Source organism: Artemia sp. Qi Xiang Cuo, chromosome 2, assembly GCF_049724085.1.
Source record: "Artemia sp. Qi Xiang Cuo chromosome 2, ASM4972408v1, whole genome shotgun sequence".
In the NCBI taxonomy this organism is placed as follows: domain Eukaryota; kingdom Metazoa; phylum Arthropoda; class Branchiopoda; order Anostraca; family Artemiidae; genus Artemia; species Artemia sp. Qi Xiang Cuo.
The window spans coordinates 41700587-41714951 of NC_142795.1; the positions used below are offsets into that span (position 1 = coordinate 41700587).

The 14365-nt window shown below is 38.0% G+C and overlaps 1 protein-coding gene across 1 annotated transcript in view; it reads right to left on the reverse strand.

Annotated features, from left to right (window-relative positions):
- park (E3 ubiquitin-protein ligase parkin) overlaps nt 1-14365 on the reverse strand; it is an 88428-nt gene that overhangs the window by 39174 nt on the left and 34889 nt on the right. Inside the window, exon 4 of the mRNA XM_089108113.1 lies at nt 6681-6825. Within this exon, the coding sequence (XP_088964239.1) occupies nt 6681-6825 (145 nt within the window). The remainder of the gene's footprint in view (nt 1-6680; nt 6826-14365) is intronic.

Sequence of the window (14365 nt, forward strand, 5' to 3'; positions counted from 1 at the left end):
GGAGTCTTGTGTCAAATCATAGCGGGCTAATAACAAGAGAGCGATGGATTTCTCAGTTAAAGAAAAGATTACAATTGAGAAAGGCCAAAATTTAACGAAAGGATAATTATTTCTTTTTGCGAGAATTTGGGGTTGTAAAACAATGGTGGGAGGGGGTTAGGGTAAAAAGAATATATTTTATGTTTTCCATTGATTATAATGATGTTTGTATGGTTTGGGGGTGGGGGGGGGGTTTGGGGTAAGGGAATATATTTACGTTTTAGCTGAATATACTGGAGGATGTCCAAGGAAAATAATTTTATTTGAAAATGTACTAAAACGGAACTTACACGGTAAATTGTAGTTGCCAAGGCTTCTAATTCATCAATATTATCCATTCTAGATGTTTACACTATGTCAAAATACTTTCTGATAATTTAATCACATTGCATGCCCGTTAAATACGACATCTCAAGGCGAATTGTTATGTAACGGGGAGAATTATATGTAAGCAGGTCTCTGATTGGCTGAGACGGGGGATGTATCCGACTCGCTGATTGGCTGAGAAGGAAACACGTGATCTAACTGTTTCCTATTTCTGGAAACTCTTAACATACGCCTCGAGCATGTACATGTCCAAAACAACAACAACATCAAATGCTGTTTCCTATTTCTGGACACCTTGACATTCGCTGAGAGCGTGCACTTGGCCAAAACAACAACAACAACAAATACTGTTTCCTATTTCTGGACACCATGACATTCGCTGAGAGCTTGCACTTGCCCAAAACAACAACAACATCAAATGCTGTTTCCTATTTCTGGACACCATGACATTCGCCTCGAGCGTGCACTTACAACAACAACAACATCGACCTTGGAAAAAGAGGTCATTGACCCCATTAACCACGTGTTCTCCCTAATGACTCTATGCCCATATATGGTGTGCTGTTCGGATCAATAGGGTCACTTCTACTTAAGTTTCGAGTGGATGGCAAAACAATTTTGGCTCCTTAGGGGGTCTATACCCCCAAACTGGATTTTCTTTTTTCCCTGTGCATTAGAATCTCCTTGGCAAGGGCTTACGGCTTTAAGTTTCATACTGAGCACAGACACGAACCTTTTCTGTAATTGATTTAAAAAAACTTTCCGAAAAATAAGTTTTCCAAAGAAAAGTAATGGCCATTTTAAATTTAAACTCAGCAGATATAAATACCTGTTAAAATTCAAACTCAAAATCAACCAGAAATTATTATTAAAGAATAAATGAAAACCAAAACGAACAGAAATTAAATAAACAATCATAGGAAAAAACATACAGCAAGTAATAATATAAATGAATAAATAGATCTTAAAGCGAGTAATGCTTAGATTGAATATGAAAACCAAAATGAAACTTAAAACGAACAGAAATTAAATAAACAATCAATACAAACAAACATACAATAGATATTAATGTAAATGAATAAATAAACCTTAAAACGAGTGAAACTAAAATTGAATATGCAGATCAAGCTTGAAACAAACAAAAATCACTACAAACAAGAGTTTGGGTATCACCTCTTTTTATCATTGTAAAAGTCTAAAACCTACTGCGTCATTGGCACTTTACTGAAAACCAGTTTTATTACAAAAATGTTCTTTTGTACTTAACATTGAAAACAAGCATTAAAACTATACTAAAGTTTTGAACTGATTAGATTTCAGCAATTGATATCATTATGGATCAAATATTGAGTTTAATTTATTAGTTATTTCTAAAGTTGTTAAAGACGAATATAGTCGGACTACAAACAAGAGTTTGGATACTGCCCCCTTCCTTAACTGTAAATAAAAACCAAAAGCCTACTGCGTCATTGGCGCTTCACTGAAAACGAATTATATTTACAAATATTTTCTTTTCCAGTTCTTGCAGCATTGAAAATAAAAATGAAATTAGAGTGAAATAAATTATTGAACTGATGGATCTTTCAACAGCTAATATCATTATATATTAGATATTCAACTTGATGTTGTGAATACTTTCCAAGAGTGTCCAAGACGCATATAGTTTTCAGTAATGAAAGACTATTACTTTTGCCCTCCAGAATTAACACCCAAATTGCAGTTTTTGAGCGGCCTACGGCACTTTATGATGGCGTGTCAAATTTATAAAAAAAGCGATTAGATATGAAAAAAAAGTTTCAAATGAGCCATTAAAATGGAACCAATTTTATTATAAAAAATTTATTTTGTACTTAGTATTGAAAATAAACATTAAAATTATAGTGAAATTTTGAACTGATGAGCTTTCAGCAATTATAATTTATTAGCACTTTCTTAGTTTGTTCTAGACGAATTTAGTTTCAATACAAACAAAAACCTGGATACTGCCCCCTTTCTTGACTGTAAATAAAAAACAAAAGCCTACTGCGCCATTGGTGCTTCACTAAAAACGGATTATATTACAAATATTTTCTTTTCCAGTTCTTACAGCATTGAAAATAAAAATAAAATTACAGTGAAATAAATTCTTGAATTGATGGATCTTTCAACACTTGATATCATTATATCACAAACATTCAATTTGATGTTGTTTATACTTTCCAAGACTGTTCAAGACGCATATAGTTTTCAATAAAGAGCCAATGACGCAGTAGGTTTTAGACTTCTACAGTGAGAGAAGGAGGCGATACCCAAACTCATGTTTGCAGGGACTTTTGTTTGTTTCAAGCTTGATTTGCACATTCAATTAAAGTTTCATTTGTTGTAAGATTTATTTATTCATTTACATTAACAACTTTTGTATGTTTGTTTGCATTCATTGTTTATTTAATTTCTGTTCGTTTTAAGTTTCATTTATACTTCAATAGCAATATTTTTTTTCGTTTTAAGCTTGATTTTCATATTCAATCTAATCATTACTCACTTTAAGATCTATTTATTCATTTATATTATTGCTTGTTGTATGTTTTTTCCTATGATTGTTTATTTAATTTCTGTTCATTTTGGGTTTTATTTATTCTTTCATTGTAATTTCTGACCGTTTTGAGTTTGAATTTTAAAAGTTATTTGTATCTGCTGAGCTTAAGTTTAAAATGTCCTTTACTTTTCTTTGAAAAACTTATTTTTCGGAATTTTTTTTTAATTAATTTTTGCTTGTTTTTGATTGCAAAAAGTTTCAAGTTTTTAAAAATTCCTTATTTCAAAATTAAACCCTTTAAAAAAAAAAATCAAATCTTGATGTAAAAGTATCAAAACTGGTATCAACGTAACAATATCAAAGAGAGAAAAGGTTGCCCCCTTTGAAGTTTATACGACGACCCTTTCTATATGAAGTGCGTCTAGGAAAAAAATAAATGGAGTGTGCGGGGAGGCTAGCTGCTCTCCGATGCTTTTTACTCTTAAAAATTGAATCAAAACTTCCAATTTCCAATCAAATGAGCCCTCTATGAAGTTTATGCGAGCATCCGTTCCACAACAACCATATATGCCCCCAAGGCACAACTTACAACGCCTACCCTCGGGCCCTGGGGGGCTGTGTCAACTCCAGAGTGTTTGTTATCTGAACTTTGAACTATATTAAACAAAAAGTCTATCTCAAAATTTTTATCTGATGCATTTAGATAGTGGGGGGGGGGGGGCTAGTTGTCCTCCAATCTCTTTTGACTCTTAAAAAGGGAGCGAGAACTTTCAACTTCTAATCAAAAGAAGCATCTCAGAATTTTATGCAAGCATCCCTTCCATAAAAACGATATATGCCCCCAAAACATTACTTAAAACGCCTGCCTCCGGACCATGGGGGGTTGCGTCGACACAGGAGATTTTCTTATCTGACCTTTGAATTATTTTTAATGAAATGTTTTTTTTTAAGTTTTATCGGATAGGCTTGGGGAAAAAAGGCGTCTGTGGGAGGGGGGGGGGAGGGGGGGGGCTAGTTGCCCTCGGATATCTTTTGACTCTTAAAAAGTGAACTAGAACTTTCAATTTCCAATCAAATGAGCCCTCTCTGAAGTTTATACGAGCATCCCTTTCATAAGAACCATACACGCCCCCAGGAATGCCTACCTTCTGGGCCCTAGGGGGTTTGTGTTGACACCACAGTTTTTGTTATCTAATTTTGAACAATTTTTGAAAAACTGGCTATCTCAAAATTTGTAGCGGATGGGTTTGGGGAAAAAAGGGCGTGGGGTTGGGGGAGATAGTTGCCCTTAAATCTCTTGATTCTTAAAAAGTGAACTAGAAATTTCAATTTCCAATCAAATGAGCCCTCTATGAAGTTTATACGAGCATCCCTTTCATAAGAACCATACATGCCCTTAAGGGATAGCTTAGAACGCCTTCTCCCGGGCCCTGGGAGGCTCCATTGATACCGGAGTTTTCCTTATCCGACCTTTGAACTAATTTTTTTTAACAAAACGTCTATCTCAAAATTTTCATCAGACGGGTTTGGAAAAAGAAGGCGGGGGGAGGGGGGGGGCTTATTGCCCTGGATCTCTTTTGACTATTAAACAGTGAACTCGAACTTTCAATTTCCAATCAAATGCTCTCTGAAGTTTATACAAGTATCCCTTTCATAAGAACCATAGATGCCCCAGGGCATGACTTATAACGCCTGCCCCTGGGCCCTGGGGGGTTGTGTTGACACCTGAGTTTCTTTATCTGGCTCTTTAAATTTTTAACTTAATGACTATCTCAAATTTTTATCGGATGCATTCGGGAAAAGAGGGACTTGGGGGGGGGTTAGTTGCCCTCAAATCTCTTTTTACTTTCAAAAACTGAACTAGAGCTTTCAATTTCCAATCAAATTAGTCCTCTCTGAAGTTTTTACGAGCATCCCTTCCATAAGAACCATATATGCCCTAGGGGCATAACTTACATCGCCTACTTTCGGCCCTGGGGGGTTGTGTCGACACCGGGGTTTTTGTTATCTGAGCTTTGAACTATTTTTAAAAAAGTTGCTATCTAAAAATTTCCATCGGATTCATTTGAAAAAAAAGGTGTGGGGGGGGGGGGGGCTGGTTACCCTCCAATATATTTTGATGCTTAAAAAGTGAACTAGAACTTTAAATTTCCAATCAAATGAGCCCACTCTGAAGTTTATACGAGCATTCCTTCCATAAGAACCATATATGCCTCCTGGGCATAACTTATAACCCTTTCACTGAAGACCTTGGGGGGAGTGTCCTGCTCAAAGATCTAATCTCCAGAACTTTCAACTGCGTTGAACAAAATGACTATCCCAAAATTTTGATTGAATTTGTTTGGGGAAATGGTGCGCATGGAATGGGCTTTTGTTGCCTTCCAATCACTTTCGACTATTAAAAATGGCACTAGCCATTTGAATTTCCTATAGAATAAGCCCTTTTTGAAGTTTCTACGACAAATAAGAACCTCATATGCCTCCAGGACAAAACTTACAACCCTTGCCCTGAGGGCTGTGGGGGGGTTGTCATCCTCAAAGCCCTAATTTCCAGAATTTTCAACTACGTTGATCAAAATGGTTATCTAAATGTTTTGATTGAATAGTTTTTGTGGACTGTTAGGAGCGTGTAGGGGGCTAGTTACCCTTCTATCACTGTTAACTATTACAAAGGGCAATAGTCTTTTGACTTTCCAATCCAATGAGCCTCTTTTTAAGTTTATAGGACATGTCTTTCTACAAAGAGCTTATATGCCCCAAGAGTATAACTTACAGCCCTTGCCCTGAGAACTGTGGGGGAGTGTCCTCCTCAAAAACATAATTTCTATCTGGAAATCAACTACGTAGAAGAAAATGGCTATCTCAAAATGTTAATGTGTTTGGAGAGATGGTGAGCGTGGAAGGGGTGTTCGTTGCCTTCCAATCACTTTTGACCCTTAAAAAGAGCACTAGAGCTCTCAATTTCCAATTAAATTAGCCACCTTTGAAGTTTTTACGATGACTCCTTCCATATGAAATGCCTCTAGAAAAAAAAAATAAAACATTGGAGCAGTATGGCTTTTACTATAGGCAACGCTATAGCGTTGCCTTTGATTTTTGGGCCCCTTCAAACCGTCATCTGCTAAGAAAAACATGAGGCTCTCTTAGACCTGGGAAAGAATGCCTGAAGGTATTCAGCCGATAGGACATCCAAAATCAAACGTGTCTGTTATATATATACGACTTAAGTTCCGGGAGCTGTGTTGGCCTGCCATCCCTGAAGGCATATTAACCAGATATTACAACTATTCTGAGAAAAAATGAATATCTAGAAATTTTGGGGCGATGCCGTGGGTGGCAACAGTAGGGTTGTAGAAAAAGCAGACCAGTCACCCTGCAATGACATCCAACCCTTAACAAAGGGCTCTAGAAATCTCAGCTTCCAATCCAAAAAGCCCCTTCCAATTTTTTTTACGATCCCTTCCAAATGAAGAAGCCAAGGGAAAAAATGAAACCAAGCGCACTTTGCTAATAACAGAATCAGCGCTAGTGCGTTGATACAGACGGAGGGCATAGTATAGAATGGATACTCAGATTCTTTCTGAGTGGGGGAGCGGGGGATTTCGATAAAAACATGTAAAATACATTAAAACTTTGTGAAGTTATTTTTTAAATATAAGAAGTTTTAATATTTTGGGGGGTAGAGCCAAATGCAATGTCCCTTCCCTCACTGCACACACATCTGTGTCAAATCAAGCTTTCTTTCATATTTTTGAATATAATAGTGACATACTTATCTGATATTTAATGGATTATTTACCTTATCTCAGTACAAGCTAAACAAGACACATCTTTCGTATTTGTCCTTAAAAGCGGCAAAACAAGAGACCTGTCGTTTTCACTCACATAAGGATGCTCTGCACATTTAAAAAAGAATTCTGCAAAAGCATCATGACAGTCATTCCCTAAAAACAAAATAGCAAATAACAATGTGATGGCTATTCAAAAGAATTGTAAGATCTGGGAAGGAAAAACTCTCTCACACTTCGATTTTAGGTTCACATTAATATAATAATTGATATCTTACAAAACAAAAGAACAATGCGGAGTGAGATAACATACGATGCTATGACTTGATGCTATAGATCGCGTAACTCAAAAGTTACGATGCCTGTTTTCTTTACTTAAACTTAATAGAACTGAAAATATCACAAAATAAAATTCTTAAGTAAAATTTAGAATACAAAAATATTAATGTCTTACGGTTTCTTCGTTCCAGTTCTTCCCAAGACAAAACTATGATTGAAAAAAAAAATACAAGGATTAACACTGAACGAAGAGTTCTAATAATTGCAAGACCCATAAAGATGCCTTTAGAAGATATGTATGCAATTATTACAGACAACAAAGCAGGAATCTGCAAAGTTGGGGAAAGACGAAGGGAAACAGAATATGCAGAAACGCTAATTATGACGTTATCAATTTGCGACATCTGGAGTAGCATTCGCGAGGGCCGAAGGCCTAAGTGATGGCCCGAACGAAGGCCATTTTAGCCCACCCCCTCCTCCCACAGAGGTCTTGCATTGAAAAATGTAAACTGATATTTTGATAAGCCTGTCTATTTCCATTTTTGGTCAGATAAATGTAACATATTCCCCTTTTACTGCTTTAAATTGCGAATTTGACGAATTATCGCGGCTTTTAAGACCTTCTTTTTTTTCTTTATTTCTCTTGATAGAAGTAGAGGAGGGGGTCCGACTCCCACGGGGGCTCCTTATATGGGCATAGAATACTGACGGGGGCTCCTTATAAGGGCATAGCCTCCCTAGGGAGAACACGTGGTTAATGGGGTCAATGACCTAAATTGATTGCGTAATCAAAGTGTGTCAACGACAACAACATCGACCTTGACATTCACTGAGAGCGTGCACTTACAACACCGGTAGGAACCACGTGGTTTATGGTCCATATATGGGAATAGAATACTGAAGGGGCACCAAATATGGGCATGGACTCATTATGGAGAACACGTTGTTAATGGGGTCAATGACCTATATTTCACAACACCAACAATGACATTGACATTTACTGAGAGCGTGCACTTACAACAACAAAAACCCAGACTTTGGAACACCTGTGCTGTCGACCTCAATTCACCTATCGTGAATCAATAATTCCCCTTAGAAACAACAAATTAATTTCCCCTTTCTTGACAGATCAATCAATCAATGACATCATCTGTCAGACTTTAAAAATTTTCGCCCTAGAAACATTTCTCCAGGAATAGATCCAAATCATTAATGTCTTTGCCTCGGGAACAACTGTTTTGGTCGAACTCCAAAGGATATTAATAACCAAAGGCCATGGAAACAATTAGGCAAGAAACATCTTAGCGATGAATTGTTTTAGCGCGCGAAAAGGTTTCTTATTAATTTGAAATGCGTTAGCGCAGAGATGCCAATAACAAAGGAACACGCTGAATTTATGTTTAGGGATTATTTGGACGAAACCGTTTTAGACAGGCTATGGAACTATTTCGGCGAAACAGATAGAGACATTTTAAAAGAAGATTTTTGAAGAGATTTTGGAAGAGGTTTTGAGTGTGGTTGTTATAATACACAAGTTTCATTTGAACAGTGTTGTGAGGTCCTCTAACCCAACCCCAAAGGGTTCCAATCCTCCTACCCCAACCCCGAAGGAAGCCCCCGGTCCTCAAAAGCCCCCCAAGCTCCCAAAGGCCTCACCGGTCCCCAAATGTCCCCCAGGCTCCCAACTGTCCCCCGGACACTCAAAGGCCCCCCAAGCTCCCAAAGGGCCACCGGCACCCCAAAGGCCCACCGAGACCCCCAAATGCCATCCCCGGGCCCCCCAAAGGCACATCGAGCTCCCAAAGGACCAACGGGGTCCCAAAGGCCCTCCACCGGTCGCCAAATGTTCCCCAGGCACCCAAAGACCCTCCCGGCGCCCCAAAGGCCTACCCAGACCCCCAACTGCCCTCACCGGACCCCCCCAGCCCATCCATCGGTTCCCAAAGGTCCCCCCGAGCTCCCAAAGGACCACCGAACCACAAGGGACCCACAGACCCTCATTGGCTCTCCCCGAGCACCCGTCTTTCGTGGATGTGTGTTGTCTGAAACCGCTGAGTTGGGATGTGTAGTTTGCTACTTCAGGCTTTTCTGAGCTAAGGTTTCCTAGTATTTCCTAGGTGAATGTTGTCTGAAACCAATAGTTTGGGATGAGTAGTTTGCTATTTCAGGCTTTTATGAGCTAGGTTTCTTAGCCTTTCGTTGATGTGTGTTGAGTGAAACTTATGATTTGGGATGTGTAGTTTGTTATTTTTGACTTTTCTGAGTTGGATTTCTTAGTCTTTCATAGGTGTGTGGTGTCTGAAACCTATGATTTGGGGTGTGTAGTTTGCTATTTTCGACTTTTCTGAGCTGGATTTCTTAGCCTTTCATAGGTATGCGTTGTCAGAAAATTATGATTTGGGATGTATAGTTTGCTATTTCAGGCTTTTCTGAGCTAAGGTTTTCTAGTATTTCGTAGGTGAATGTTGTCTGAAACCAATAGTTTGGAATGAATAGTTTGCTATTTTTGACTTTTCTGAGCTAGGTTTCTTAGTCTTTCGTTGGTGTGTGTTGACTGAAACCGATGATTTGGGGTATGTAGTTTGCTATTTTTGACTTTTTTGAGCTGGATTTCTTAGTCTTTCATAGGCGTGTGTTCTATGAAACCTATGATTTGGGATGGGTGGATTGCTACTTTTGACTTTTCTGAGCTGGATTTCTTAGCCTTTCATAGGTGTTTGTTGTCTGAAACCTATTGTTTGGGGTGGATGGATTGCTACTTTTGACCTTTCTGAGCTGGATTTCTTAGCCTTTCATAGGTGTTTGTTGTCTGAAACCTATGATTTGGGATATGTAATTTGCTATTTCTGACTTTTCTGAGCTAGGTTTCTTAGCCGTTCATAGGTGTGTGGTGTCTGAAATCTATGATTTGGGATGTGTGAGTTGCTATTTCTGACTTTTTATAACCGGATTTCTTAGTCTTTCTTAGGTGTGTGATGTCTGAAACCTATGATTTGGGGGTGTGTGGGTTGATATTTTTTGACTTTTCTGAGCTAGATTTCTTAGCCTTTCATAGGTGTGTCCTTTCAGAAAATTATGATTTGGGAGGTATAGTTTGCTTTTTGGACTTTTCAGAGCTAGGATTCTTAGTCACTCATAGGTGTTTGTTGTCTGAAACTTCGAGTTTGGGATGAGTAGTTGGCTATTTCAGACTTTTCTGAGCTAAGGTTTCTTAGTATTTCGTAGGTGAATGTTGTCTGAAACTTATGATTTGGGATAGGTAAATTACTATTTCGGGCTTTTCTGAGTTAGATTTCTTAGTCTTTCATAGGCGCGTGATGTCTGAAACCTATGATTTGGGCTATGTAATTTCCTTTTCTGACTTTTCATCACCGGATTTCTTAGTCTTTCGTAGGTGTGTGGTGTCTGAAACCTATGATTTGGGATGTGTGGGTTGCTATTTTTTGACTTTTCTGAGCAGGATTTCTTAGCCATTCGTAGGTGTGTGTTGACTAAAAAACCTATGATATGGGATGGTTAATTTGCTATTTCTGACTTTTCTGAGCTAGATTTCTTAGCCTTTCATAGGTGTGTCCTTTCAGAAAATTATGATTTGGGAGGTATAGTTTGCTTTTTGGACTTTTCATAGCTAGGATTCTTAGTCACTCATAGGTGTTTGTTGTCTGAAACTTCGAGTTTGGGATGAGTAGTTGGCTATTTCAGACTTTTCTGAGCTAAGGTTTCTTAGTATTTCGTAGGTGAATGCTGTCTGAAACTTATGATTTGGGATATGTAAATTACTATTTCGGGCTTTTCTGAGTTTGATTTCTTAGTATTTCATAGGTTTTTGATGTCTGAAACATATGATTTGTGATGTGTATTTTTCTATTTTCAAATTTTCTGATCTAGTTTTCTTATCATTTCATAGTTATGTGTTGTCAGAAAATTATGATTTGGGATGTGTAGTTTGCTCTTTCAGGCTTTTCTGAGCTAAGGTTTTCTAGTATTTCGTAGGTGAATGTTGTCTGAAACCTATAGTTTGGGATGAGTAGTTTGCTATTTTCGACTTTTCTGAGCTAGGTTTCTTAGTCTTTCGTTGGTGTGTGTTGACTGAAACCTATGATTGGGATGAGTGGTTTGCTATTTTTGTCTTTTCTGAGCTAGATTTCTTAGCCGTTCATAGCTGTGTGTTGTCTGAAACTTATGATTTGGGATGTCTATATTGCTATTTGAACATTTCAGAGCTATTATTCTTAGTCCGTCAGAGGCGGGTGTTGTCTGAAACCTCTAGGTTGGGAGGAGTCGTTTCGCTATTTCAGGCTGTTCTGAGCTAAGGTTTTCTAGTATTTCGTAGGTGAATGATGTCTGAAACCTATGATTTGGGATTTGTACAGTTCTATTTCGGGCTTTTCTGAGTGGGATTTCTTAATCTTTCATAGGTGTGTGTTGTCTGAAACCTATGATTTGGGATGGGTGGATTGCTACTTTTGACTTTTCTGATCTGAATTTCATAGCCTTTCATAAGTGTTTGTTGTCTGAATCCTATAGTTTGGGATGACTAGTTTGCTATTTTTGACTTTTCAGAGCTAAGTTTCTTAGCCGTTCTTAGGTGAGTGTTGTCTGAAACCTAGGATTAGGGATATGTAAATTACTATTTCGGGCTTTTCTAATCTAGATTTCTTAGTCTTTCATAGGTATGTGCTGTCTGAAACTTGTGATTTGAGATGGTTAATTTGCTATTTCCGGCTTTTATTAGCTAGGTTTCATAGCCTTTCATAGGTGTGTGTTGTCAGAAAATTACGATTTGGGATGTGTAGTTTGCTATTTGAACTTTTCAGAGCTAGGATTCTTAGTCCATCATTGGTGTTTGTTGTCTGAAACCAATAGTTTGGGATGACTAGTTTGCTATTTCAGAATTGTTCATTTTGAATTTCTGTCATGAAATGCAAGAGTTGGAAAATTAGGGTCTTAGTCCACCAGCTCAGTATTAGGGTCCCAGTCAACCAGCCTGAACGGTGGAAATTCACTAGCTCAGAATTGGGGTCTTAGTCCACCAGCCTGAATGGTGGAAATCCACTAGCTCAATATTGGGGTCTCAGTCCACCAGCCTGAATGGTGGAAATTCACTAGCTCAGAATTAGGGTCTTAGTCCACCAGCCCGAATGGTGGAAATTCACTATCTCAGAATTTGTGTCTTAGTCAACGAGACTGAATGTTTGAAATTCACATTATAAGACACAAAACCTTAAACACACACAGAAACTTACACACACTCAAAAAAAATTACACAAAAACACAAAAACTTACACACAAACACACATTAAAAATTACACACACACACACCAAGACTAACTCACACACTATCAAACTTACACTCACACACACACAAAAACTAACACACACACACACAAACTAAAACAAGCACACCAAAACAAACAAGCACACAAAAACTTACATGAACACAAAAACTGACATACACACATCCACGCAAACAAATTACACACACAAACAAACACTAAAACTAACACACACACACAAAAACTTACACACACACAAAAACTTACAAACACACACACACTCACACAAAAAATAACAAATGAAAAAAAAAAAAAACTCACACACACAATCACACAAACTTACACACACACACACACACACAAACTTACACACACACACACAAAAACTAACACACACACGCCAAAACTTATGCACACAAAAACTAACACTCACACAAACACACAAAAAAAAAAACTTACAAATTCACACGAAAACTTACATGCACACAAAAACTTACATGCACACAAAAACTTACACACACACACACACACACAAAACTAACACACACACACACACGACAACACACACACACACACCCCAAAAAACAAAACTACAAACAAACAAATACACACAAACTTACACATTAACACAAAAAAACACACAAACACAAAAAAAATTACACAAACACACACACAAAAAACTTACACACACACACACGAAAACTTAAACACACACGCCAAAACTTACACACACACAAAAACTTACACATGCACACGAAAACTTACACACACATACACACGAAAAACTTACACACACACGTCAAAACAAACACACACACAAACACACAAACTAAAACACACACACACACACAAACTTACACACACACAAACACAAACACAAAAACTTACACATTCACACGAAAACTTACATGCAAAAAAAAACTTACATTCACACAAAAACTCACACACACACACACACACACAAAACTTACACAAACACACACACACACACGAAAACTCACACACACACGCCAAAACTTACACACACACAAAAACTTACACACACACGTCAAAACTTACACACACAAAATATGAGACACACACAAACTTACACACACACACACAAAAACTTTCACATACACGCTCAAAATTACACACACACACACACAAAAACTTAATAAAAAACACTAATACACACACACACACACACACACACACAAAAACTAACACACACACACAAAAACTAAAATACACACAAACAAAAACTTACACCCACACAAGAACACATACGCACACACAAAAACTTACACACACCCACAAAAACTTACACACACACAAAAACTTACACACACGCACAAAAACTTACACACACACACGCACGAAAACTTATGCACACACACGAAAACTACCATATCACAGTTACATTGTCTTAATTTTTCAAATTTCATTTTGAATTTCTATCGTGAAATGCAAGAGTTGGAATATTTCAGTAGTGACTTGCTGTGCTTTACCTTCTCACAGTTACATTCTCTTGATTTTTCGAAGTTCATTTTGAATTTCTGTCATGAAATGCAAGAGTTGGAAAATTGGGGTCTTAGTCCACCAGATCAGTATTGGGGACCCAGTCCACCAGCCTGAACGGTGGAAATTCACTAGCTCAGAATTGGGGTCATAGTCCACCAGCCTGAATGGTGGAAATCCACTAGTTCAAAATTGGGGTCTCAGTCCACCAGCCTGAATGGTGGAAATTCACTAGCTCAGAATTAGGGTCATAGTCCACCAGCCTGAATGGTGGAAATTCACTAGCTCAGAATTGGGGTCTTAGCCCACCAGCCTGAATGGTTGAAATTCACATTAGACGAGGTTACGTGCGCACACACACACAGAGAGAGACGACTAACACACAGGGACAACACACACACAAAGAGACGACACATAACCTTTTCCGGTGAGTATGGTTAGGTTAGGTTAGGCTAGATTAATTTAGGTTAGGTTAGGTTAGGTTAGGTTAGCCCACGTACGCTTCACTTAGGTTAGCTTAGGCTAGGTGAGAGACATGCAAAAAGTTAGGTGTATGATTAGGTTAGGTTAGATTAAGTTAGGTTAGGTTAAGTTAGGTTAGGTTAGCCTACGTACGCGCGCGTACGTAGGCTAACCTAGCC